Genomic DNA, 26,848 nt, shown 5'->3' on the forward strand with positions numbered 1-26,848 from the left:
CTGACCATCAACTTCAAAATTAGATGGTTTTCCCTTAATTTTACCACTCTCTTCTTCTGCTATACCCCAAATCCCATTCTTCACTCCTCCCAAGCAAATCTCATAACTCATATGACTCGACTTGTATTCATATGACTCCTATAACTCATAACTCTTCACCTTCTGTCCCGTTGGGCACAACTTCCCCCTCCTCCCCGACCCGAAACACCCTCCACTCTTAGCTTGCCGTATCATGCTCACCTCTCTTCAAAGCCCTCCTAAAGTCCACCTCCACCAGGAGGCCATCCCTGAACAGTCCTATCATGGCAGCCCACCCCACCATCCACTTTAGCACCTTGGTTATTGTCAGTTGGTTTATCCACTGGTGTTTTTTATGGATAGCTACTCTCAATGCTCTGTTACCATTCAATTTAGTATTCCCTCATTTTCACCATTAGATAGTAAGATCCTTGGGGTCAGGCATCGTATTTTATACCTCTCCAGTAGGTTCCCCAATCCCCTACCTGGTGCCCTGAACACAATAGGGTCCTTCGTAAATGCTATTTTGCTGATTGCCACTTTTTCTCTGATGGAGCAGTAACCCATTAATTCTTCTCTCTCCATTTTTCACAGTGGTTAATGCTGATATTGCTTGCCATTACAACAATTATCCAATGCATCTCTTTGCCTATAGAGTTCACACCCATCACCTAGGTAAGAATGCTCACTGGTCAAAACAGAAATGTTTGCCCCACTGCAGCGCTAATGGTAAAACTGGCTTTACCGAGTCATGTCGGTGTGTGTTTGAACGATATGCATTTGTGTTTTTCAGAATGCTTATCCATTTATCGAAATGAGATTCCGCTTGTTTTGAAATAATATAGATTTAATCGAAAAATAGCATCTCCTAACGGCCTTATTTTTCCAAGGGTCCCCTACCGGTCTCTTCATAGGAATCTGTTTGTTGTAGGTAAGGTGGTCAGTGGCTACAGAGTAAGAAATGGACAGTGGATGCTGATCGGCCGCCAGAGTCCCCAGCTCCCACAGGTGAGCACTGTGCTAATTTCACTGAATTTAGCTCAGCTGATGGTGATGGATGGAAGCCAGGGCTCCCGGAGTCCTTTGAGAATGCAGGCTCCGTCACACCTAGCAGATGGGCTTCACGTGCCAAAGCTGGGCAGAAGGAAATTTAATGTCTGTAATTTATGTGCATAACTGTAAATTTATTTATATCAATGTCCATCTTCCCCTCTAGAGTGTGAGCTTGTTGGGGGCAGGGAATGTGTCTGTTATATTGTTATTCTGTACTCTCCCAAGCGCTTAATACAGTGCTCTGCACACAGTAAGCACTCACCCTGCCGGGCATCCTCCTGGGCCAGCCTGGGTTCCCCAGCAGTCCGGGGAATCGATCAATCGAAAGTATTTATTGAGCATTTACAATGTGCAGAACACTTGTACTAAGCGCTTGGGAGAGTACAGGAGAACAAAAATAGTGGACATATTCCCTGCCCAAGTTTAGAGGAAAAGCACTTCATTTGAGAAACTGGTCACCAGAGTGTCAGACTTGGGCCTTCCCATTTTGGAGGGGCTTTTTTTATTGTTGGACCCCGACTAGCTGGATAAGAGGAATCATTTTCTCACCCCTGAATCAATCAATCAATCATATTTATTGAGCGCTTACTGTGTGCAGAGCACTGTACTAAGCACTTGGGAAGTACAAATTGGCAACATATAGAGACAGTCCCTACCCAACAGTGGGCTCACAGTCTAAAAGGGGGAGACAGAGAACAAAACCAAACATACTAACAAAATAAAATAAATAGAATAGATATGTACAAGTAAAATAAATAAATAAATAGAGTAATAAATATGTACAGACATATATACATATATGCAGGTGCTGTGGGGAAGGGAAGGAGGTAAGATGGGGGTGAATGGAAATATTTGTTTAAGTGTGTAGTATTCTAGATTCTAAGGACCACAAGAGGCGATCGATATGCAAGCTGACTGCCTCCTCAATCCCCATGGTTTCATTACTGCCTGTTGTGTATCATTGTGTTTGGTGTCTTGGCAGGCTTTCTATCCAGTGGAGCAACCCGTAGACGTGAGTTTTGGTGATATTTTAGCAGCGAGGTGTGTGTTCAGTGGTGAGGGCAGGAAAGAAGACACACGTATTGGGTATGTTTTGTAACCGTCTTCCTTCTCGGTGGTGTCTGGGGGCATGTTTAATCCAAGCAGTGATTTTGTTTCTGCCAGGGGCTTTTATGGTGATCTGTTTCGTCCTTTCAAGGCCCGTGTCCCTAATTTCCCACAAGCAGCAAGCCATCTATCTCTCTCCTTCATGCCGATGAGCCGATGTTAGGTCCCAGCCCGTGGGACTTGCTGGGTGCAATTGTGGGTGCAAAAATTCAATAGGTAAAAGATTCATGAGAAGCAGCATGACCTTTTGGATAGTGCCCAGACCTGGGAATCAGAAGGACCTGCGTTCCAATCCCGGCTCCACCGCTTATCTGCTTTGGCACGTCACTTCACTTCTCTGTGCCTCAGTTGCCTCATCTGCATAGTGGAGATTAAGACTGTGAGGCCCACGTGGGACATGGACTGTCTCCATCCCGCTTAGTTTGTATTAGTGCAGTGCCTGGCACATAGTAAGTGCTTAACAAATACCATCAAAATACATGAAAAGGATAAAAACCAAAGTCAGGAATTAAAAATAGTAACAACTGGATAATACTACTAATAATAACTGTGATATTTAAGCACGTACTACAGTGCATTTTCAAGCACTAAACTAAGCATCGGGGTAGATACAAGATAATTAGGTCATGCATCAATCAATCAATCAATCGTATTGAGCGCTTACTTTGTGCAGAGCACTGTACTAAGCACTTGGGAAGTACAAGTTGGCAACATATAGAGACAGTCCCTACCCAACAGTGGGCTCACAGTCTAAAAGGGGGAATGAATACATAATATTCATTCATTCATTCAATTGTATTTATTGAGCGCTTACTGTGTGCAGAGCACTGTACTGAGCACTTGGGAAGTACAAGTTTGCAACATATAGAGACAGTCCCTACCCAACAGCAGGCTCACAGTCTAGAAGGGAGAGACAGGCAACAAAACATATAAACCAAATAAAATAAATAGAATAAATATGTACAAGTAAAATAAATAGAGTAATAAATATGTACAAACATATATACATATATACAGGTGCTGTGGGGAGGGGAAGGAGGTAAGGCTGGGGGGGTGGGGAGGGATGGGGAATTCTCTCAATTCTTAACTGAGAGAAAATAATATGCATTTGAGTCTTTAAGGAAGCTGTCAGGATGACTTGACCAGGAGCATGGGAATTAGTGAGGAGTGTCTTCTGATGGAAGTTTATTTTTAGTAGTAGTAAAGATATGTATTGAGTGCCAGCTGAGTGGAGATGGTTGGCATTCTGTAATAGAGAAAGATATGCACAATGTGTCAGACAAAAGTAAGGTACAGATAGGTTTGGTTGGGAGAAGGAAAGAGTGCTGAGATGCAGGGGAAGGATAGAGAGGATAGATCTATCTCTGACCCCTAACTCTGAGGCACTTTCTAGATCCACTCCCTGCAGGGGCATACGTTTTCCACCGATGTGCAGGGAGGTGTATATGTGTGGGCAGAAGTGGTGATGGAGAGCTGAGGTACTATTGTTATTATGGTATCTGTTAAGCACTTACTTTGTGCCAAGCACGGTTCTAAGCACTGGGATAGATACAAGGTAATCAGGTCTGACACAATCCCAAGCAGGACTCATGCTCTCAGTAGGCGGGAGATCAGGCATGGAATCCCAAGTGAGGAAACTGAGGCACCAGGAAGTTAAGTGACTGGCCCAAGGTCACACAGGAGGCAGCTGGAAGAACTGGGGTTAGAACCCAGGTCCTCCAACTCCCAGGTTGGTGCTCTATCCATTAGGCCGTGCTCCTTCTCAGATTTGAAATGAGCCCCATGGTGGACAAGGAATATATCTGACCTGATTATCTTGTATCTACCCCAGCACTTGGAGCAGTGTTTAGCACATAGCTTAACAAATACCATTACCATTATTAGCAGCAGTATTATTACTACTAATAATAATATTGTAATGCTGTAGCTGTAATATTGTTAATAAATTCTAAAACTGCAGCTGCTCTAACCTTCCTGTCACCCAGTTCCATTGGGTTGGTGTCAGAAAAACAAAGAATGGGCAGAAGATCGATTTTATCACAGTCCTATTTATTGAGCACTCACTGTGTGTAGAGCACTTCACTAAACGCTTGGGAGAGTACAATCTAACAATAAATAGACACATTCCCTTCCCACAACAAGCTGATTTGCCCCTCCTTGGGGCTGAGGGGCTTGGGGAACACACCAAAGAAGTAAAGGATTTAGTGCCGGCTCCCATTTCTATATCTGTAGGAGCCAGGCTGAAGTGAAACTTAAACAGGGTGTGGACCTCCCTGTAGATGGGGTCTTTGTCTCTTCATTGCTGAGTCACCCAAGAGACCAACTGTATGTGAATCCTCACTTTTGAGAGCCCTTTAGTATTTCTCTGCAGATATTAAAGTGGTTGTTGGAAATCCGCGTCACTGTTCACTTTGGCCTCCTTTTCAAGGTGCTCTTCAAATTCCTTTTTAGGCTGATTTAATTTCCTGTTTGCCCATTATTTGCATCTTTTTATGAGTGCGCTTTCCAATTGGAAAGGATGATTTTTTTTCCCTCCATTTGATGACCCCTTTTTCCCTGCTAGTTAGTTTTCTGATTGGAAACCTGGACATTTTCTCCCCCTCTAGCCAAACATTGTATCCGAGCCTCCAAGTTGGTGGGGTTTTTTTTAACATCCTCCAGGCTTCTAGTAGATCACTTGCTTTTTTAAAACTACTCCTTTCAGCTTCTTTGAAACCTGACGTTCACATTTTTTCATGTTTCTTATTCTACAAGTAATATTCTCTACTTGTTTTTTTATATATATATATTTTCCCGACATATGCCTCCTGCAGCAGAGTCTGCCCCCTTCTCTGAATTACATACAATATGTTATCTTTCTTAGTGGGCTGTAGGACTAGCTGTTGGAGAAAATGACTATCCTATCCAGAAACCTTTACTTCCACTTCTCTTCACACAGTGGGCTCTTGTTTGTGGAATAGTACAGTAATGTTTGTGCAGGAAGGTACCCTGAATAAATCACTTCCTTTTCCTTTTCCCCTGAGATCATTTTTTTATTTTATTTAGTCCAAAGGTCCAATAGTATCGAGAAAATCTCTGAAAGGCAGCTGTGACTATGGGTCTTAAATTAAAGATCCGAATCAGAAGCAAAATAGCATCACGACTGTTATGCTCTGCTGTTCTTCAAAGAGGCCAATCTGAAAATGACTCATTAGCTGTGACAGGCAAAGCAGGAGCTGAGGGTTAGTTTCAGGCATCGTGAGTCATTCTAGGATCGCTGGTCCTCAGTTGTTTGGGTTTCCCAATTTCAAGGAAGCAGCCTTTTTTAATTTTAAAAATTTTAAGAGAAGCAGCGTGGCTCAGTGGAGAGAGCCCGGGCTTTGGAGTCAGAGGTCATGGGTTCAAATCCCAGCTCTGCCAGTTGTCAGCTGTGTGACCTTGGGCAATCACTTAATTTCTCTGTGCCTCAGTTATCTCATCTGTAAAGTGTGGATTAAGACTGTGAGCCCCTCGTGGGACAGCCTGGTCTCCTTGTAACCTCCCCAGCGCTTAGAACAGTGCTTTGTTCATAGTAAGCGCTTAATAAGTGCCATCATTATTATTATTATAAGGAAACTCACAAGTTCATTGAGCCAGCCCCCTCATTTCTGCCCCTTTTTCATTCATTCAATCATATTTATTGAGCATTTACTATGTGCAGAACACTGTACTAAATAGTTGGGAGAGTACAATGCAACAATAAATAGACACATGCCTTTCCCACAGTGAGCTGACTTGTACCTCCCTAGGGCTGAGGACAATTTGAGGTGCTTGGGAAACACACCACACCCTTTTTCTTGCCCTTTTCCCTTTCCCTCGCGCCCCCGGTCTCGTGGCATCCCTCTAGACCGGGTGGGACCTCTCAGAATGGCGGTGGGCTGCAGGGAGAGGGGAAGGGGCTGTTTGCAGAGCTCCCTGGAGCACCCTCCTTCTTCAGATCCAACAGACATTCACTCTCCCCACCTTCAAAGCCTTACTTAAACACATCTCCTCCAAGAGGCCTTCCCCTACTAGGGCCTCATTTCCTCTTCTCCCACTCCTTTCTGTGTCCCCTTTGCACTTGGATTTGCACTGTTTATTCACCCCTCCCTCAACCCCACAGCACTTACGTACATAGCCAAATGTATTTTAATGTCTGTCTCCTCCTCTAGAATGGAAGTGCTTTTCGGGCAGAGAACGTGTGTACGAACTCTGTTGTATCATACTCTCCCAAGTGCTTAGTACTGTGCTCTGCTCGTGGTGAGCTTTCAATAAATACGATTGATTGCCTATGCCTGTTTATTTCTACGGGCCATGAGAGGCGATGAGGAAGGTGTGGGTCGGCTCTTAGTACAGTGCTTGGTACACAGTAAGTGCTTAACAAGTGCCATAAAAAAGTGGAGGGGAGATGATTTGGAACAAGACAGAGCAAGAGTTTTCAACGCACTGGCAGAGCTCACCCTGGCCGGGACCCTTATTTGTAGTTTTCAGGGACTCAGTATCCTCAAAGCCCCGGAAAACTGGACCCCCAACTGAGCGTCGGGTTTTGTTTACCTCCCAGTCTCCTGGTCTGGTATTATGGCCGTCGCCATGGTGACGAAGTGCAGCCGCCTGAAGCTCATGGAAAAGTCAGCATTGACGCGTTTTTCCGAGGAGCGAGGAGTCCACCCCCGGATCCTATCATCAGCATGGGTTCGCCGGGGAGCTGTGAAAGCTAATTTTTAAAATGGTCTCCACGTGTGAGAAACTTTCATTAGGAGCTGATGGGCTCAGTTGCCTCAGAAGCTAAGAGGGTTACCTAGTCATGGAAATGCAGCAGTTGTAGAGATCAGAGCAACCTCCTGTAGGTGCTTTGGGAGGATACGAAAGAGATGAAAGGTGTTGTACTTACAGTTGAGAGGCTCACATTCCATCTTGGACTATTGTTTTGATGTGTATATATCTATAATTCTATTTATATTTGTCTCCTTGTCTTCCCTCCCAAACCTTGTCCTCTCCCTGACTTTCCCATCTCTGTTGACGGCACTACCATCCTTCCCGTCTCACAAGCCCGCAACCTTGGTGTCATCCTCGACTCCGCTCTCTCATTCACCCCTCACATCCAAGCCGTCACCAAAACCTGCCGGTCTCAGCTCCGCAACATTGCCAAGATCCGCCCTTTCCTCTCCATCCAAACCGCTACCCTGCTAATTCAAGCTCTCATCCTATCCCGTCTGGACTACTGCACTAGCCTTCTCTCTGATCTCCCATCCTCGTGTCTCTCTCCACTTCAATCCATACTTCATGCTGCTGCCCGGATTATCTTTGTCCAGAAACGCTCTGGACATATCACTCCCCTCCTCAAAAACCTCCAATGGCTACCGATCAATCTGCGCATCAGGCAGAAACTCCTCACCCTGGGCTTCAAGGCTCTCCATCACCTCGCCCCCTCCTACCTCACCTCCCTTCTCTCCTTCTACTGCCCAGCCCGCACCCTCCGCTCCTCCACCACTAATCTCCTCACTGTACCTCGCTCTCGCCTGTCCCGCCATCGACCCCCGGCCCACGTCATCCCCCGGGCCTGGAATGCCCTCCCTCTGCCCATCCGCCAAGCTAGCTCTCTTCCTCCCTTCAAGGCCCTCCTGAGAGCTCACCTCCTCCAGGAGGCCTTCCCAGATTGAGCCCCTTCTTTCCTCTCCCCCTCGTCCCCCTCTCCATCCCCCCGCCTTACCGCCTTCCCCTCCCCACAGCACCTGTATATATGTATATATGGTTGTACATATTTATTACTCTGTTTATTTATTTATTTATTTATTTTACTTGTACATTTCTATCCTACTTATTTTATTTTGTTGGTATGTTTGGTTCTGTTCTCTGTCTCCCCCTTTTAGACTGTGAGCCCACTATCGGGTAGGGACTGTCTCTATGTGATGCCAATTTGTACTTCCCAAGCGCTTAGTACAGTGCTCTGCACATAGTAAGCGCTCAATAAATACGATTGATTGATTGATTGATTGATTTATATTGATGCCTGTTTACTTGTTTTAATGTCTGTCTCCCCCCTTCCAGACTGTAAACCCAGTGTAGGCTGGGATTGTCTCTATTGCTGATTTGGGCTTTTCAAGCACTTAGTACAGTGCTTTTCACACAGTAAGCGCTCAATAATTATTGAATAAATGAATGAATGAAAACTCAGGTCAAGGGAATCAGTGACCTTTGTTTAAGCCACTAAGGATTTTGATCTTCCTGAAACCGACTCTCGTCCTGGAGGGAGTTCTGTGGTTCTCCAGTGCAGCCTAGGTTCACGGCAGGTCCACCACAAATCAATCAAGCAATCGATCGTCCTTACTGACTGCTTATCATGTGCAGAATATCATACTAAGTGCTTGGGGGTGTACAGTATAACAGAGTGGATAGACACGTTCCCTGCCCACAGTAAGCTTAGAGTCTAGAGGAGGAGATGGACATTAATATAAATAAATTATGGTAATGTATATCAATCAAGCAATCGATTGTACTTACTGACTGTGTATTGTGTGCAGAATAATAATAATAATAATAATAATAGTTACATTTATTAAGCACTCACTATGTACAAAGCACTGTTCTAAGCACTGGGGAGGTTACAAGGTGATCAGCTTGTCCCACGGGGGGCTCACAGTCCTCATCCCCATTTTACAGATGAGGGAACTGAGGCCCAGAGAAGTTAAGTGGCTTGCCCAAAGTCACACAGCTGACAATTAGCAGAGCCGGGATTTGAACCCATGACCTCTGACTCCAAAGCCCGGGCTCTTTCCACTGAGCCACGCTGCATCTCTTACTGTACTAAGTGTTTGGGGGTGTACAGTATAACAGAGTGGATAGGCACGTTCCCTTCCCTCAGTAAGCTTAGAGTCTAGAGGAGGAGCTGGACATTAATATAAATAAATAAATTACAGAAATAAGTGCTGCAGGGCTGAGGGAGGGATGAATAAAGGGAGCAAATCAAGGCAATGCGGAAGGGAGTGGAAGAAGAGGAAAGGAGGGCTTAGGGAAGGCCTCTTGGAGGAGATGGGCCTTCAATAAGGCTTTGAAGGTGGAAAGAGTCATTGTTAGATATGAAGAGGAAGGGAGTTCCATGTCAGAGGCAGCACGTAATGACTCTTTCCACCTTCAAAGCCTTATTGAAGGCTTTGGATACCTCCTGGTCTCCTGGTCTGAAGAGTAAAGGAGGGCTTAGTCAGGAAAGGCCTCTTGGAGGAGATGGGCCTTCAGTAAGGCTTTGAAGGTGGAAAGAGTCATTGTTGGATATGAAGAGGGACGGAGTTCCAGGTCAGAGGCAGAACATGGGCGAGAGATCTGCATTGAGATAGTTGAGATCGAGCTACAGTGAGTAGGTTGGCAGAAGGGGAGTGAAGTGTGTGGGCTGGGTTATAGTAATAATAATGGTGATGGCATTTATTAAGCGCTTACTATGTGCAAAGCACTGTTCTAAGCGCTGGGGGGATACAAGTTGATCAGGTTGTCCCACAGGGGGCTCATAGTCAATCCCCATTTTACAGATGAGGTCACTGAGGCCCAGAGAAGTGAAGTGACTTGCCCAAATCCACACAGCTTACAATTGGCAGAGCCGGGATTTGAACCCGTGACCACTGACTCCAAAGCCTATCCTCTTTCCACTGAGCCACGCTGCTTCTCTAGTAGGAAATCAGGGGAGGTACGACTACCTCACTTCCCCAAAGCCTGACCCACGGCTGGACTCTAGGCAAGGAAACCCTGTATATGAGCCTTTGGGGTTGAAGCCCGGGTATATTTTTAACACTGAGCTTTATTGGGGAGGGGGAAAGGGAGGAGACACCTCTCTCAGCTGCGGGCAGGTGGACCGATTTGATCGTTTTTTGCATTTATCGATCTGTTCAGCTGGGGCGGCTAATTCCTGTGCCAAACTTCGTTTTCCTTTAGGGGTACAGCTAGTGACGAAATGTGCAATTTCTACATCATGTACTACATGGAGGCTAGGCATGCCACTTCCTATATGACCTGCATCCAGAACATCAGTCCAGCTATGTTCCAAACGATCCCTCCAGAGGCCAATATTCCGATCGCGGTCAGGTCTGACATGGTCATGATGCACGGACATCACAAAGGTAAAATTTGAACTTAAACTAGACAGTAGATGCGGTATCGCAGATGGAAATTTTGGTTGCTCTGCGGAACGGTTCTAATAATAATAGTAATAATAATGGCATTTATTAAGCACTTACTATGTGCAAAGCACTGTTCTAAGCCTTGGGGAAGTTACAAGGTGATCAGGTTGTCCCACGGGGGTGCTCACAGTCTTAATTCCCATTTTACAGATGAGGTAACTGAGGCACAGAGAAGTTAAGTGACTTGCCCAAAGTCACACAGCTGACAAGTGGTGGAGCTGGGATTTGAACCCATGACCTCTGACTCCAAAGCCCATGCTCTTTTCACTGAGCCACACTGCTTCTATTGTTTTACCTTAGTTCATTCATTCAGTCGTATTTACTGAGCGTTTACTGTGTGTAGAGCACTGTACTAAGCGCTTGTTAGTTCTTTGCATTTTTATATGGTATTTACTGAACACTTACTGTGTGCCAGATACTGTATTAAGCACTGGAGTAGATTCGAGCTAATCGTCATCATCATCAGTTGTATTTATTGAGCGCTTACTGTGTGCAGAGCACTGTACTAAGCGCTTGGGAAGTACAAATTGGCAATATGTAGAGACAGTTCCTAACCAACAGTGGGCTCACAGTCTAAAAGGGGGAGTCTAAAGTTGGGGGGGGGGGGACGGGGACATAGTCCAGGTTCCACATGGAGCTCACGGTCTTAATCCCCATTTTACAGATGAGGTAACTGAGGCCCAGAGAAGTCAAGTGACGTGCCGAAGGTCACCCAGCAGACAGGTGGCAGAGCTGGGATTAGAACCCAGGTCCTCCTGGCACCCAGGCCCAGGCTGTATCCACTAGGCCACTCTGCTTCTCACATTTTATCGTTTGAAGCCGTCCTGGTCCCCACCACTGTGACATCAACCCAGACCAATTCCCCTTTCCTTTTCCTGCACAACACACACACACACAATCGTAAATGAAATGCAATTGTTGAAGCTTGAGTCAGTCCCTTGTAAATTCCTCACCCTGGCTTTTAGGACCAAATGGACTGGGATCCTGCTGACTCTGATGGTTTCCCCCCAGATCTCAATGAGTCTCTTTTCTCTTCTGAACTAAGATAGCTCAAGGGGATTAGGGGTTCAGTTTCACCTCTAGACCTTATTCATTTCAGCGTGTCAATCAATCAATCAATCGTATTTATTGAGCGCTTACTGTGTGCAGAGAGCTTGGGAAGTGTCCTGTGGCCTGTTGACTAGGACAATGGCCCTTGTTTCTGAGGTGGATTTCAGCAGTGAATAAATTTTTTTCAAAGAACCTGCTGTGCGATGAGGTAGCCCAGAGGTTTTACCTAGCAAAACTTCACCATACTGATTAAGACTGTGAGCACAATGTGGGCCAGGAACTGTGTCCAACCCCCAGCATTCATTACAGTGCCTGGAACATAGTAAGTGCTTAACAAATCCCACAGTTATCATCATGATTATCATTATTACTATTACTGCGGCGAGGGTTCGGCCAGGAGGGGACGTATCTGCTAATCCTGTTGTATCGTACTCTCATTCAGTCATATTTATTGAGCACTTACCGTGAACTGAGCACCGTAATAAGCTCTTGGAAAAGTACAGTTCAACAATAAGCATACATATTCCCTGCCCCGAGCACTTAGTACAGTGCTCTGCACGTAGTAAGAGGTCAATAGATACCATTGATTGATTGAGGAGTGTAAACATACATATTCCCTGCCCCGAGCACTTAGTACAGTGCTCTGCACGTAGTGAGAGGTCAATAAATACCATTGATTGAGGAGTGTGGCCACAGCATCTGCCCCTACTGAGCTGCTCCTTAAATAATGATAATAATAATGGCATTTATTAAGCGCTTACTATGTTCAAAGCACTGTTCTAAGTGCTGGGGAGGTTATCAGGTGATCCGGTTGTCCCACAGGAGGCTCACAGTCTTAATCCCCATTTTCCAGATGAGGTAACTGAGGCACAGAGAAGTGAAGTGACTTGCCCAAAGTCACACAGCTGACAATTGGCGGAGCTGGGATTTGAACCCCTGACCTCTGACTCCAAAGACCGTGCTCTTTCCACTGAGCCACGCTGCTTCCTTCCTTCCTTAAATACCGTTGAGTGATTGAGGAGTGCGGCCACAGCATCTGCCCCTACTGAGCTGCTCCTTAAATAATAATAACAATAATAATAATAATGGAATTTATTAAGCGCTTACTATGTGCAAAGCACTGCTCTAAGCGCTGGGGAGGTTACAGCGTGATCCGATTGCCCCACGGGAGGCTCACAGTCTTAATCCCCATTTTCCAGATGAGGTAACTGAGGCACAGAGAAGTGAGGTGACTTGCCCAGAGTCACACAGCTGACAATTGGCGGAGCTGGGACTTGAACCCCTGACCTCTGACTCCAATGACCGTGCTCTTTCCACTGAGCCACGCTGCTTCCTTCCTTCCTTAAATACCGTTGAGTGATTGAGGAGTGTGGCCACAGCATCTGCCCCTACTGAGCCGCTCCTTAAATAATAATAACAATAATAATAATAATGGAATTTATTAAGCGCTTACTATGTGCAAAGCACTGCTGTAAGCGCTGGGGAGGTTACAGCGTGATCCGATTGTCCCACGGGAGGCTCACAGTCTTAATCCCCATTTTCCAGATGAGGTAGCTGAGGCACAGAGAAGTGAGGTGACTTGCCCAAAGTCACACAGCTGACAATTGGCAGAGCTGGGCTTTGAACCCCTGCCCTCTGACTCCAAAGACCGTGCTCCTTCCACTGAGCCACGCTGCTTCCTTCCTTCTTTAATAATAATAATAATGGTACTTGTTAAGCGCTTACTATGTGCACAGCACTGTTCTAAGCGCTGGGGAGGTTACAAGGTGATCCGATTGTCCCACGGGAGGCTCACAGTCTTAATCCCCATTTTCCAGATGAGGTAACTGAGGCCCAGAGAAGTGAAGTGACTTGCCCAAAGTCACACAGCTGACAATTGGCGGAGCTGGGATTTGAACCCCTGACCTCTGACTCCAAAGACCGTGCTCTTTCCACTGAGCCACGCTGCTTCCTTCCTTCCTTAAATACCGTTGAGTGATTGAGGAGTGCGGCCACAGCATCTGCCCCTACTGAGCTGCTCCTTAAATAATAATAACAATAATAATAATAATGGAATTTATTAAGCGCTTACTATGTGCAAAGCACTGCTCTAAGCGCTGGGGAGGTTACAACGTGATCCGATTGCCCCACGGGAGGCTCACAGTCTTAATCCCCATTTTCCAGATGAGGTAACTGAGGCACAGAGAAGTGAGGTGACTTGCCCAGAGTCACACAGCTGACAATTGGCGGAGCTGGGACTTGAACCCCTGACCTCTGACTCCAATGACCGTGCTCTTTCCACTGAGCCATGCTGCTTCCTTCCTTCCTTAAATACCGTTGAGTGATTGAGGAGTGTGGCCACAGCATCTGCCCCTACTGAGCCGCTCCTTAAATAATAATAACAATAATAATAATAATGGAATTTATTAAGCGCTTACTATGTGCAAAGCACTGCTCTGAGCACTGGGGAGGTTACAAGGTGATCCGATTGTCCCACGGGAGGCTCACAGTGTTATAATCCCCATTTTCCAGATGAGGTAACTGAGGCACAGAGAAGTGAAGTGACTTGCCCAAAGTCACACAGCTGACAATTGGCGGAGCTGGGACTTGAACCCCTGACCTCAGACTCCAATGACCGTGCTCTTTCCACTGAGCCACGCTGCTTCCTTCCTTCCTTAAATACCGTTGAGTGATTGAGGAGTGTGGCCACAGCATCTGCCCCTACTGAGCCGCTCCTTAAATAATAATAACAATAATAATAATAATGGAATTTATTAAGCGCTTACTATATGCAAAGCACTGCTCTGAGCGCTGGGGAGGTTACAAGGTGATCCGATTGTCCCACGGGAGGCTCACAGTGTTATAATCCCCATTTTCCAGATGAGGTAACTGAGGCACAGAGAAGTGAAGTGACTTGCCCAAAGTCACACAGCTGACAATTGGCGGAGCTGGGACTCGAACCCCTGACCTCTGACTCCAATGACCGTGCTCTTTCCACTGAGCCACGCTGCTTCCTTCCTTCCTTAAATACCGTTGAGTGATTGAGGAGTGTGGCCACAGCATCTGCCCCTACTGAGCCGCTCCTTAAATAATAATAACAATAATAATAATAATGGAATTTATTAAGCGCTTACTATATGCAAAGCACTGCTCTGAGCGCTGGGGAGGTTACAAGGTGATCCGATTGTCCCACGGGAGGCTCACAGTGTTATAATCCCCATTTTCCAGATGAGGTAACTGAGGCACAGAGAAGTGAAGTGACTTGCCCAAAGTCACACAGCTGACAATTGGCGGAGCTGGGACTTGAACCCCTGACCTCTGACTCCAAAGACCGTGCTCTTTCCACTGAGCCACGCTGCTTCCCTCCTTCCTTAAATACCGTTGAGTGATTGAGGAGTGTGGCCACAGCATCTGCCCCTACTGAGCTGCTCCTTAAATAATAATAACAATAATAATAATAATGGAATTTATTAAGCGCTTACTATGTGCAAAGCACTGCTCTAAGCGCTGGGGAGGTTACAACGTGATCCGATTGTCCCACGGGAGGCTCACAGTCTTAATCCCCATTTTCCAGATGAGGTAACTGAGGCACAGGGAAGTGAAGTGACTTGCCCAGAGTCACACAGCTGACAGTTGGTGGAGCTGGGATTTGAACCCCTGACCTCTGACTCCAAAGACCGTGCTCTTTCCACTGAGCCACGCTGCTTCCTTCCTTCTTTAATAATAATAATAATGGTACTTGTTAAGCGCTTACTATGTGCACAGCACTGTTCTAAGCGCTGGGGAGGTTACAAGGTGATCCGATTGTCCCACGGGAGGCTCACAGTCTTAATCCCCATTTTCCAGATGAGGTAACTGAGGCACAGGGAAGTGAAGTGACTTGCCCAGAGTCACACAGCTGACAGTTGGTGGAGCTGGGATTTGAACCCCTGACCTCTGACTCCAAAGACCGTGCTCTTTCCACTGAGCCACGCTGCTTCCTTCCTTCCTTAAATACCGTTGATTGATTGAGGAGTGCGGCCACAGCATCTGCCCCTACTGAGCTGCTCCTTGCTGAGCTCTCTGCTGAGGAGACAACCCAGGAGAGCAGGAACCTGCTTCTTCTGCCACCCCCGGCTCCAAGGGGGTCTGTGACTCTGCCCGCTGGGGGTAGAGAATGTGTCCATTTATTGTTGCATTGTACTCTCCCAACTGGTTAGTCTAGTGTCCTGCCCACAGTAAGTGCTCAATAAATACTACTGACTAAAAAGCACCCCCTCAAACGTAAAAGCATGAACTCTGGGGTTGCTGGGCCGATGGCAGCAGCGGTAGCAGTCTCTCTCATAGCCACTCCGACGGTTGCCGTTCTGGTGACTTGTTTCGCCAGGGGTACGGGCGCCCTGGTTGGGGCCGGGTGAGGACTGTGGGTGAAAGCACCACCGAGGAGAAGCAATTGCTGCAAAAAAAAAAAAAGTCTGCCGCTGCAGAGAGTCATTCTCCCCCTTTTAGACTGTGAGCCCACTGTTGGGTAGGGACTGTCTCTATGTGTTGCCAATTTGTACTTCCCAAGCGCTTAGTACAGTGCTCTGCACATAGTAAGCGCCCAATAAATACGATTGATGATGATGATGATGATTTGAGGAAGAGGGCTTTTCATCACTCGGTCACAAAATTCCATTGGTCGATGCTGTCTCCCCCCGAGAACTCTGTGAGAAGTAATAATAATAATAATAATGGCATTTATTAAGCGCTTACTATGTGCAAAGCACTGTTCTAAGCGCTGGGGAGGTTACAAGGTGATCAGGTTGTCCCACGTGGGGCTCACAGTCTTAATCCCCATTTTACAGATGAGGTAACTGAGGCCCAGAGAAGTGAAGTGACTTGCCCAAAGCCACACAGCTGACAATTGGCAGAGCCGGGATTCGAACCCCTGACCTCTGACTCCAAAGCCCAGGCTCTTTCCACTGAGCCACGCTGCTTCTCAAGTAGCGGTGTGTCTGTGCCTTAAGTTTGTTTGGAAACCCCATTTATTCATTCAGTTGTATTTATTGAGCACTTACTGTGTGCACAGCACTGCACTAAGTGCTTGGGGGAGTACAATATAACAACAGACACATTCCTGCCCAAAACAAGCCACTTGTCAGCTGTGTGACTTTGGGCAAGCCACTTAACTTCTCTGTGCCTCAGTTACCTCATCTGGAAAATGGGGATTAAGACTGTGAACCTTGTATCACCTGATCCCTTCCCCACAGCACCTGTATATATGTATATATGTTTGTACATATTTATTACTCTATTTTACTTGTACATTTCTATTCTATTTTATTTTGTTAGTATGTTTGGTTTTGTTCTCTGTCTCCCCCTTCTAGACTGTGAGCCCACTGTTGGGTAGGGACTGTCTCTATATGTTGCCAACTTGGACTTCTAAAGCACTTAGTACAGTGCTCTGCACACAGTAAGCGCTCAATAAATACGATTGATTGATTGTATCCTCCCCAGCACTTAGAACAGTGCTTTGCACATAGGTAGCACTTAACAAATGCCATCATTATTATTATTAGAGGGGAAGACAGACATTATTATAAATAAATAGATCAATTACAGGTATATACAGATATATAGAACAGTGCTTGGCACAGAGCGCTTAACAAATACCATCATTTGTTAATTTGTTTAATTTGTTAATCATTTGTTGGTGGGAGGGAGGATGAATGAAGGAGCAAGTAAGAGCGGTGCAGAAGGGAGTGGTAGAAGAAGAGAGGAGGGCTTAGTGAGGGAAGGCTTCTCGAAGGCGATGAGCTCTCAGTAAAGTTTTGAAGTTGGGAAGAGCAATTATTTGTCTGATATGACATGGGCTCTTCTGGGTTCCTCCAATCCAACAACTGCATTCTGAAAATGGAATTGCTGGCCAACAATTTCCCGATCCGTCATCTGTTCTCCCTTGTTTTTTCCTTGGCAGCTCCCCGGATAGAAACCAAGAATTCCGATCCAGCCTCTCAAGTGCAGGAGCCAAAAAGAGATGAGGAGGAAGTACTGGATCAGGGTCAGTATCTTTATTTCAGCAACTCTCCCCGAAGAAGAGTTCATTAACAAAATCACCCCCCCACTGGGCGTACCCTAGCTGCCTCTGGCCACTCTGTGACTTTTAATCACGTGCAGTAAGAAGTATCCTTTGCCGGGTGTTCTGTTATGTTTTATAGGATGCATAATTCATGAAGAATTGTTCTTTATGGTACTGTCCCTTTTTAGATGCAGTTCCTTCATGGTATTTAATCTCACTGCATTCAGCTCACTTCTGTTCGCTTCATATGGCACTTTTGCCTCTGTAAAGATGCCTAGATGCAGTCACGAGAAGGGGAAGCAGACGGTAGGCTGGCTTTGGAGAGAATTCGATGACCCTCTTCTAAATGTTTTCGTCTCCAAATTAAGTGTTTGGCTTTTAAGGGGACTGAGGGGGAAGCAGCCTGATAGAGCATTCTAAATCAGAACTGTTGGTCCCTTTGCTGTCACTTGTCTCCCCGGGCAAGGACTAAGGGACTACCAAAGTGAGTTCATGATTCATGGGCTTCTGTTCTGAGTTAAGAACAGTGCTATTTATTTAGCACTTACAGAGTGCAGAGCACTGTACCAAGTGCTCTGGGAAATACAATAAAAAAACAGAGTTGGTAGAGACGTTCCTTGCCCACAAGGAGCATCTCTCTCATCCCTCACTGTGTTCCTGTGCTTGGAAGGCCAACAAATTTGAAATGTTGATCGCCCGACATTAGGGTTGGGATAAACTGGGAGACAGAAGAGTGTTATCTGGCCTGGATCCTGCTGTTTTCTGATGAGGTGGGATCTCCTGTTGCTCTAATGTAACTGCAAATTCCCTTCAACCATGGTTTGGCTTTTTCTGGAGAAAGATGAGGTATTTCCTTTAGCAAACTGTCTGAGATTTTCACCTCCTGTGGACATGGATTAGATTGATTTAAGTCAACAGCGTTGTTTCTTTTCAAGATGGATGTGTATTCTTCTCTTGCTTCAAAATATTGAATTGCATTTTAAAGTACAAATAAACCGCAGTGGAATGTTTCACCTACAATTTTAAAATATCACAAATGGTAGAGCTGGTTGTTCAATAGATTTTGTATGATTGATGCGTTCTATTGTTTTGGGGGCGGGTTTGTTGCTGTTGTGGGTTTTTTATGGTATTTGTTAAGCTCTTATTATGTGCCAGGCACTGAACTAAGCACTGGGGAAGATAAAAATTAATAGGGTTGGACACATTCCCTCTCCCACATAGGGCTCACAGTCTTAATCCCCATTTTACAGATGAGGTAACCGAAGCACAGAGAAGTGAAGTGACTTGCCCAAGGTTACACATCAGACAGAAAGAACATGTAGGCAAATTTTTGGATGGAATAAACAAACAGATATACACATGAATGCTAAGGTGGTTAATTGGACAGCAAGTCCAGGGAGAAAGGGATCAAGCAGGGAATTTTTTAGGAGGGATTTGAAGATGGCCTGTGCCTTGGGTGTGGTTTGGCAGACTTGAGCAGGGAGGGAGTTCCATGCTTGGAGAAAGTGGTGTGCAATAGGATGGAGGCAGGAAAATTTAGAGCAAGATAAGGAATGAAGGTTAGTTTTGAAGTAGCATGGGATGCAAGATGAGCTGTAGTGGGGAATAAAGAGCAGACAGAGGAAAGTAGGCATTCAATAAACATTCTTGATTGATTGATGAATTAATAGCCAGTAATGACCCTTGAAACCAGTGGTCTGGAATGTCTGTTGGATGCAGAGAGGAATTGTTGCCGTAGGGGTTTAGGGGAAGGGAATGATGAATTCTGAACAGTGTTTTAGAGAGATGATCTGAGTAGCTGTTTGGTATAGGAGAGAATGGAGGAAAGGAGACCTATGGTAATTAAGGCTGTACCATAATCCAACTTGGCAGGGATGAGCGCTTGAACCAAGGGGATTGTCTTCAGGGTGTAGAGGAAGGTTCCATAAAACAGTGATTAGGAAGAACCGTCAGGATTTAAAGGCCTTCTGAATGTTGGACAGAAAGGAGTCAGAAATCACATCAAGGTTGTCAACTTGTAGAACAGAGGAGAAAGGCCGTTCTGTCGACAGTGATGGGAAAGTTGATGAAGAAAGGCTTTAGTGCTTCTGTTTTTGCCATATTGTGTTTAAGATCCTGGCATTCGTCCATGCGAGTCAATCATTGATATTTATTGAGCATTTGCTGTGTGTAGAACACTGTACTAAATGTTTAGGAGGGTACAAATACAGCAGAGTTGGTTGACACGTCCCTGCCTGCAAGAAGCCTACAGTCTAGAGGAAAATGGATTGGTGGCAGGAAGAAGGGCAAGATTGTAAGAGAGGTGACAGGTCGAGGGTGGTGCGGTAAGTTTGCTTATCATCCTCATAGAGACGGTAACTGAAACTGTGTCATCAGATGAGCTCCCCTAATAATAATGATGATATGCGTTAATCAATCAATCAATCGTATTTATTGAGCGCTTACTGTGTGCAGAGCACTGTACTAAGCGCTTGGGAAGTACAAGTTGGCAACATATAGAGACAGTCCCTACCCAACAGTGGGCTCACAGTCTAAAAGGGGGGCTCACATGTGCTAGGCACTGTAGTGGACCTGGGGTGGATATAAGCAAATTGAGCATGAGTGTAGAGCAAGAAGGTCAGATGGTCCAGAACAGATTCTTAGAGAAAGGCGAGGGGAAAAGCCCACAAAGGGGGCTGAGAAGGAGCAATCGGAGAGTGAGGATAAGAACGGGGAGAGAGCCTCAGTCTTCCGCGCCATGTGCTGTGGGCATTGAGTATCACACCCATTGGATCCCCAGCTCTATGCAGTGCCCACTCCAACAGCACATGGTGGGGGAAACTGACTCCGGAAGGCTGGCCGCTTCGTTGGTCAGTGGTAGAGGGTGGCACTGGTGGAACACGCAGCCCCTGAGGTTTTAGGTGGCAACAGCTCACCAAGCCATTCTCCCTCAGCCCTGAGCTTTGGGGCCCGCCGCCCTCTCATCCTAACCCACTCCTTCATCCCCTCACTACCCCTGAGTTAGGTTTGGGTCGAAACCTGACCCAAGACAGACATCCAGGCACTGGAAGGAATCTTCCTTCTCAGGCCAGAGTGTCCCAGTCTGCCATCTCTGCTTCAGTTACGATTGTTTCTGCAGGGATGGGGATTTGGCATTCAAGAAGAATCTCGCCGTCTCCCCGCCGTGCCACACCTCGATTCAAAGAAGTGAAGCCACAGATAGAGGCCGGGGAGGGTCGGCTTTCCATCTCACACTTCTGTAACTTGAATGAATGTGGGGGCCACCAGAGGTACTTTGGGTGTGGAGGTTTTGTGCATACTTGCTTCTTGTTTCACTGTCATCTTCCAAACCACTCCTGCCCTAGCCCTAGCCCCACTGGAGAAGCAGCATGGCTCAGTGGAAAGAGCCTGGGCTTTGGAGTCAGAGGTCATGGGTTCAAATCCTGGCTCCACCAACTGTCAGCTGTGTGACTTTGGGCAAGTCACTTCACTTCTCTGTGCCTCAGTTACCTCATCTGGAAAATGGGGATTAAAACTGTGAGCCCCAAGTGGGACAACCTGATCACCTTGTAACCTCCCCAGTGCTTAGAACAGTGCCTTGCACATATAAGCGCTTAACAAATACCATCATTATTAGTATTATTATTATGAAGAGTAAGAGAGTAAGACCTTGGTGATGACCGTGGCATCAGCAGCAGCGTAAGTATCGTCAAAATCACCCCATGAACTTGTCAACCATTTGTGCTTTCTTCAAAGCACTTTCATGTCACCTATCTCCATTTCACCTTAAGCACCATCCCTGAGAGATAGGGAAAGGCAGGCATGGTTCCCTCCATTATGCAGATAAGGAAACTGAGGCACAGAAAGGTTAAATAACTTTCTGGAGGTCCCATAGAGGCAGAGCTGGGGACTAGAACCCAGGCCACCTGGTTCTGAGTCAAATTCTTCTAGAAGTCTCCACTGCCATTCCCGCAGGCTCACATTCTGGGTCTAGAAAAACACTGTGGGCTCTTGAGGGGCTATGAGTTTCAGTTTCCCCTCTAACTGGACAGAAGGGCGAGTCTCCCTGGCATTGCCTGCCTTCTCTCAGCTAGGTTTCTTTAGTTCTCATTAGTGCCCATCATGGGCAGCTTGGCTTGGTTATTGCAGAGAGGGCAGGGTCTGGGTGCCCGGACACCAGGACTTGGTCCCCTGCCCCCACCCCGATTCTAGGACTCAGTCTCCCCTTTGAGATCCTGCCCACTAGAAAGAGCACCTGGATCTCTCTGCCTCAGGAGCTGACACACAAAGCCAGCCCTCTCTGCCCCAGTGCCAATTGAGCCAACAACAAGGCTGGCCGAAAACTCCCCTGAGACCAATTCAGGTAAATCTGGCAGAAATCTTTTGAAAATGTGCCATAACAATATTGGTGATATGTCAGAATGCAGTTTCAAAAGAGTGAGAGATACAGTAGACTCTGTTGGGGGGAAAATGAATCCTCATCAGTCCTTGTGTTTCTATGGAAACGATGGTTTACCTTTGCTCCCCAGCTACAGTTGGTTGCGTTGATCAAAACCAAGGGAAGATTGGAGACAGAATTTATACCCTTAGAGACAGGAATGTAACCTTCATCTCTGTGCCTTTCTAAATAACAGGGGCTGAAGCTGGTTCTGTGTATGCAGGCTAGATGCTTGTAAGCTCTTCAACTTTTCAATTCTTAGAATTTTTACTTCTCCTTTAGAGTTGGCACAAAGAAAGCTTCTGAAGGACAAATTCTTAAATGGTTCAAGAGGACACAATAAGGAGCGTCATTCCAGTGACTCGACCTACCCTTGTTTTAGAAAGAAAGCACTGAGCGATTCTCTTTGATTATAAGAGAAGGGAATTTGGTTTTATCTTAGAATCAGTGCTCCTATTGGCAAATAGCTCGTTTCACCTAAATAGCTGCCAAATGGGAAATTCACTCAGCTCTACTATGATGAGGGGGTTACATTCTTGACAAAGCCCACATTAAGGAAAATTTGCATTATAGTTATGTAATAATAATAATAATAATGGTATTTAAGTGCTTACTATGTGAGCTTACTATAGTGCTTACTGTGGAGAAGAAAAACCGACAGGATTTGGCAGTAGAGTGTGAGAAAGGTCGAGGATAATGCCAAGATTAGTGCCATTAATGCCGCTTCCATGGGAAGGTGTGACAGAATAATAATATAATAATTATAATAATAATTATGGTGCTTCTTAAGCACTTACTATGTGCCAAGCATTTTTCTAAGCACTGAAGTAGATACAAGTTAATCAGGTCGGGGACAGCTCCGTCCCACCTGGGGCTCACACTCGGCTCCCCATTTTACAGATAAGGTAACAGGCAAAGAGAAGTTAAATGACTTGACCAAGGTCACACAGCAGACGCGTGGTGGAGCCGGGATTAGATTAGGTACTAATCTGGAAACAGAAACAGAAAATTGCAGATTGGAGAAAAGTTGAGATTGATTCAGAATAACTGGTTGTAGGTAAGCTGATTTTCATTGGTTTGTTTCTTTGCATCACTCTCAGAATCCCCTTTCTCTTGGTGTAGCAGGAATCAGCGGCTGAGCAGAAAAATATTTAGGGGCAGCAGAAGACAGGATTCCTGTGAGCTAGGGGTCGTGAATGTCACTAAAGTTTGGTGATTTAGATAACCTAGAAATACAAAGGTGACTCAAAATCTATTCTGTTCTTATAACTTTCCCCAAAGTGTGAGTTAGCCCTTAAAATTCCTGTTGTGCAGAGAAGATCCTTTACTACTTCTCATTGGTTCACTCTGAATTATTCCTCTGGTAGTCCTTATGGCTCAGAAGAATCAATCTTTCTGCTCCGAAGTCAACCTTAGTTACTCCATCCCCAAGACCCAGAGACTGACAAAAATGCAGTTTGTGGAGAGGAAGCAGTCTGTGACCTCTAGGAGTTAAAGGGCTTCAGATATCTTCTGAGGAATAGAATAACTTTACGGTGGTTTCATGATAACGGGAATGCATTACCATGAACAGTTTTATCAGAGAAGAGAAGCTGGGAGAAAGGTTACAAGTGAGACCAGAATCCGATCAGAGACAGGCTCCAGAAAGTAAAAATGTTTCCATCGGTTTCAGCAAAGGTGTAGGTTGAATAGCTGAAATTCACCCTCCCTTGTCTATTTCCATAGTAAGTTGCATATTTGTAGACAGCAGGTTAACCCCATAATAGACAAATAATTTTAATAACATCTATATAGCTTATCATGAACATCTCTAGATTCTACAGTCACCCATGTTCTTTATGGGCAGGGAAAATGTCTACGCACCCTGTTGTACCCTTTTAAGCCTAGTACAGTGCTCTGCACATAGTAAGTGCTCAATAAATGCCATTGATTGATCTCCAATTGTATGTCCCCTTAGTCTTAACTCATTGAAACCCTGATGGTTTGATGAGATTTCAGAGAAGCCCATTGACCTTTGCCTGTATCACTCAACCACCCAATCCAGTTATCCATATCCCACATATGCATATCCTTTAAAGATGACTCCCTCTGAGGAAAGAAGTGTATTTGGGGGATTTCAACCAGCTGTATCCTGATTGAAAAATAATAAATAAGGATGATGTCATCGGCAAATCTCCATGTGGAGAGGAGCCCGAGTAATAGGTGCCATAATAGCATTTATTTAACACCCAATCGGTACAATTCACTATAGTAGAGTATTTAGGAAGTAGGTAGTGTTGAAAACCCTCCCCAACACTAGCAGAACACGAAGGACGTATCAGTGGTCAGTCAATGAACATAATTGTCTTAGGAAAAAAAATCATTATTCAGTCCCAGGGCAAATGATCGAATCTACAAAATAGAGTCTCTTCATTATGCCGAACAGCATTTCTCTTTCAGTAATCCACTCAGTCAGACTGCCTCAGTCTTCCGATTTGCTGTTATTTTGCATGTCCTTTCAGTAGTTAAAGTGCTGATGAATGAATTCACTAGTCCAACAATCTTGGGTTGAGGTTGTTGGTAAAATTGGCAGAGTCTCAGGGTCATTTTCAGAAAGGCTTAATTTCCCTCCTACCAATTTCTTAGAGGTGATTTTCTGGGAAGCTGTGCTGGAAGCGTAGCGAGTTATTAGTTTCATTTCCTAATAGTTACAAAACAGATTTAAATTTCTTTAAAAGCTGATGCCCTGAATATAATTGAATAATGTAAATCCTAATCATGAGATCTCTCCATTGCAGTTTTATTGGGAAACAAACTGCCAAGAGGTGCATTTTTGTTTCACTTGGAAAAGGGTATTTATAGTTATTGTTTCTCTACTGCTGGTTACTCATACCAGAATTGGCTACAAATCCATAAAGATGGGGAACACAATATTGGAGTTATAATTTAGGAAGAATTTCCTTTTTATGGCCAATGCTTAAAATGTTCTTTCTTAAAAATTCATTTGATGAAATGCCACCTTAATGTGCTGGAAAAAAGCAACTGAAACCAGTTATTTTGGCATCCCATCCCCCCAGCCCTTACTCGTGTATGAATTCTCATTCCCTAGGTAAGGACAAAGAAATACAGATGGGTGGTTCAGTACTGTCAAAATAACAATAATAATTATAATGGTATTTGTTAAGCATTTGACACATAATTCTAAGTGCTGGTAGTTACAAGGTAATTAGGTTGGACCCAGTCCCTGTCCCAAACAGGGTTCACAATTTTAATCCCCATTTTACAAATGAGGCAACTGAGGCAAAGAGAACTTAAGTGGTTTTCCAAGATCACACAGCAGACAAGAGGTGGAGCCGGAATTAGAACCCAGGTCCTGTGACTCTCAGGCGCGTGCTCTTTCCGCTAGACCATGCTGCTTCTCTAAACCGTTAAGGTGGCAGCTCCATGAAGGTTTTGCTGTGGAAGCCAGAACCAGAGTCTTGTGTTTCTCAGCTTCTGAAGGGGGTGAGAAAGATAGAAAGTTAAAATCTCACAGGCCCCCTCCAACTCCAGAATGGCTGGAGGGAGCAGGGACTCCTGAATCCATCTCTGACCCAGAGGAGGGTCCAGGGAATCTCGCCGAGTTGCTCCTTCTACCCACTACAGCCTCCTTGGATCAGAAAGGGGTTCTAGACATTCCCTTCCCTGCCCCTCCCTCCTCTCAGTTGTCAGAAATACCAAGAGTTCTGAAATAGTTCTGGTCCTAAACATTTCAGAAACCAGATAATTTGTGAGGAAGGCCTCACTCAGTCGGGCAATCAATCGGTGGTATTTATTGAGTACTTACTATCTGCAGAGCACTGTACTAAGCATTTGGAAGAGTACAATACAACATAATTAGCGGTCACATTCCCTGTCCACAAGGAACTTACAGTCTAGATGGGGAGATAGACATTAATACGAATAAATAAGTGATTTATAATATATTATTTAAAGATAGGTACATAAGTGCTGTGGTGTTGTGGGTGGGGTGAACAGCAAATGTCCAAAGGTCATTTCCTGATCCGGAAAGGTAGTTTCCTGATCCATAAAATGAGGATAAAAGACCTGTTCTCTCTCCATCTTTGCCAGTGATCCCTGTGTGGGAGAGGGACTGTATCCAATCTTTTTATCTTTTCCCCAGCATTCAGTACAGGGCTGGCACAAAGTAAGCTAAAAGAGCGTCATCATTATTACCTTTCCCCAGTGCTCAGTACAGAACTCTGCACAAAGTAAGCATTTAACAAAATGTCAGATATAAAATGAAATTTAAAATGAATAAAGACTTGGACCCTGGCCTACAAGGGACTCACACTAAATGGGGGAGGAAAGACTTCGAGAAAATTCAACAACTACCCAGAAAGTGCCTGGACTACATTTCCCAGTTCAGGAGGAAGCCAGAGAAGAAGAAAAGGAAGCCTTTTTAACTCCGTTCCAGACAGAGCCGTCCTTTGACAAACAGCCACAAGCCTCCCAATGTTCTAATGTATACAGTTTATGAAATAAAATAATGTTTTGACGTAAGATTAGGAGGGAAATTGGAAAAGAAACTGAATGATACTGCCTGTACAACCTGGGAATATTCTGCCAAAATCGATAAAAGTTGAAAAAGAAAGGCCTCCCCCTTGTTTACATGTAAACAGACCTTTTCTAAGAGAATTATTCCACAGAGGATTCTGGTAATGATGCTGCCTTGGGGAGTTATTAAATGGCCGTGATTGCCATATGCTTTCAGCTTCCTTTTATAAGGTCCCTAAACTCCAGCTTCTAAGTCCGTCCTGGTTTCTAGTCAGTAATCCTTGTGCTGATCTTGAATCGTAATCACCCCCACATCCCTTGGTTCCCCAAGAATCCTACTTATCAGCTGGAGAGGTTCCTCCCTTTCCAGAATATCAGAGAGAAGCAGCTGGCTTGGCATGTCTGTGGAAGATGACTGCGGTCATGAGTCTTTTTCTAGTTTGAGAGCCTCATTTTTTTCAGAGTCTGAAGCCAAGCTACCAACCATCTCATTCCCTGCTTCGGAGA

General features: G+C 45.2%; 1 protein-coding gene across 10 annotated transcripts in view; it reads left to right on the forward strand.

Annotated features, from left to right (window-relative positions):
* Positions 1–26,848, forward strand: part of PAM (peptidylglycine alpha-amidating monooxygenase) — a 210,373-nt gene that overhangs the window by 141,658 nt on the left and 41,867 nt on the right. For all 10 annotated transcript variants that reach the window (XM_038758978.1, XM_038758979.1, XM_038758980.1 and 7 more), the window contains exons 10-14: positions 613–693; positions 950–1,026; positions 2,054–2,157; positions 10,096–10,280; positions 17,308–17,391. In XM_038758978.1, coding sequence (XP_038614906.1) covers positions 613–693; positions 950–1,026; positions 2,054–2,157; positions 10,096–10,280; positions 17,308–17,391 — 531 coding nt within the window. The remainder of the gene's footprint in view (positions 1–612; positions 694–949; positions 1,027–2,053; positions 2,158–10,095; positions 10,281–17,307; positions 17,392–26,848) is intronic.

The sequence above is a fragment of the Tachyglossus aculeatus genome, chromosome 17 (genome assembly GCF_015852505.1).
Source record: "Tachyglossus aculeatus isolate mTacAcu1 chromosome 17, mTacAcu1.pri, whole genome shotgun sequence".
Taxonomy (NCBI): Eukaryota; Metazoa; Chordata; class Mammalia; order Monotremata; family Tachyglossidae; genus Tachyglossus; species Tachyglossus aculeatus.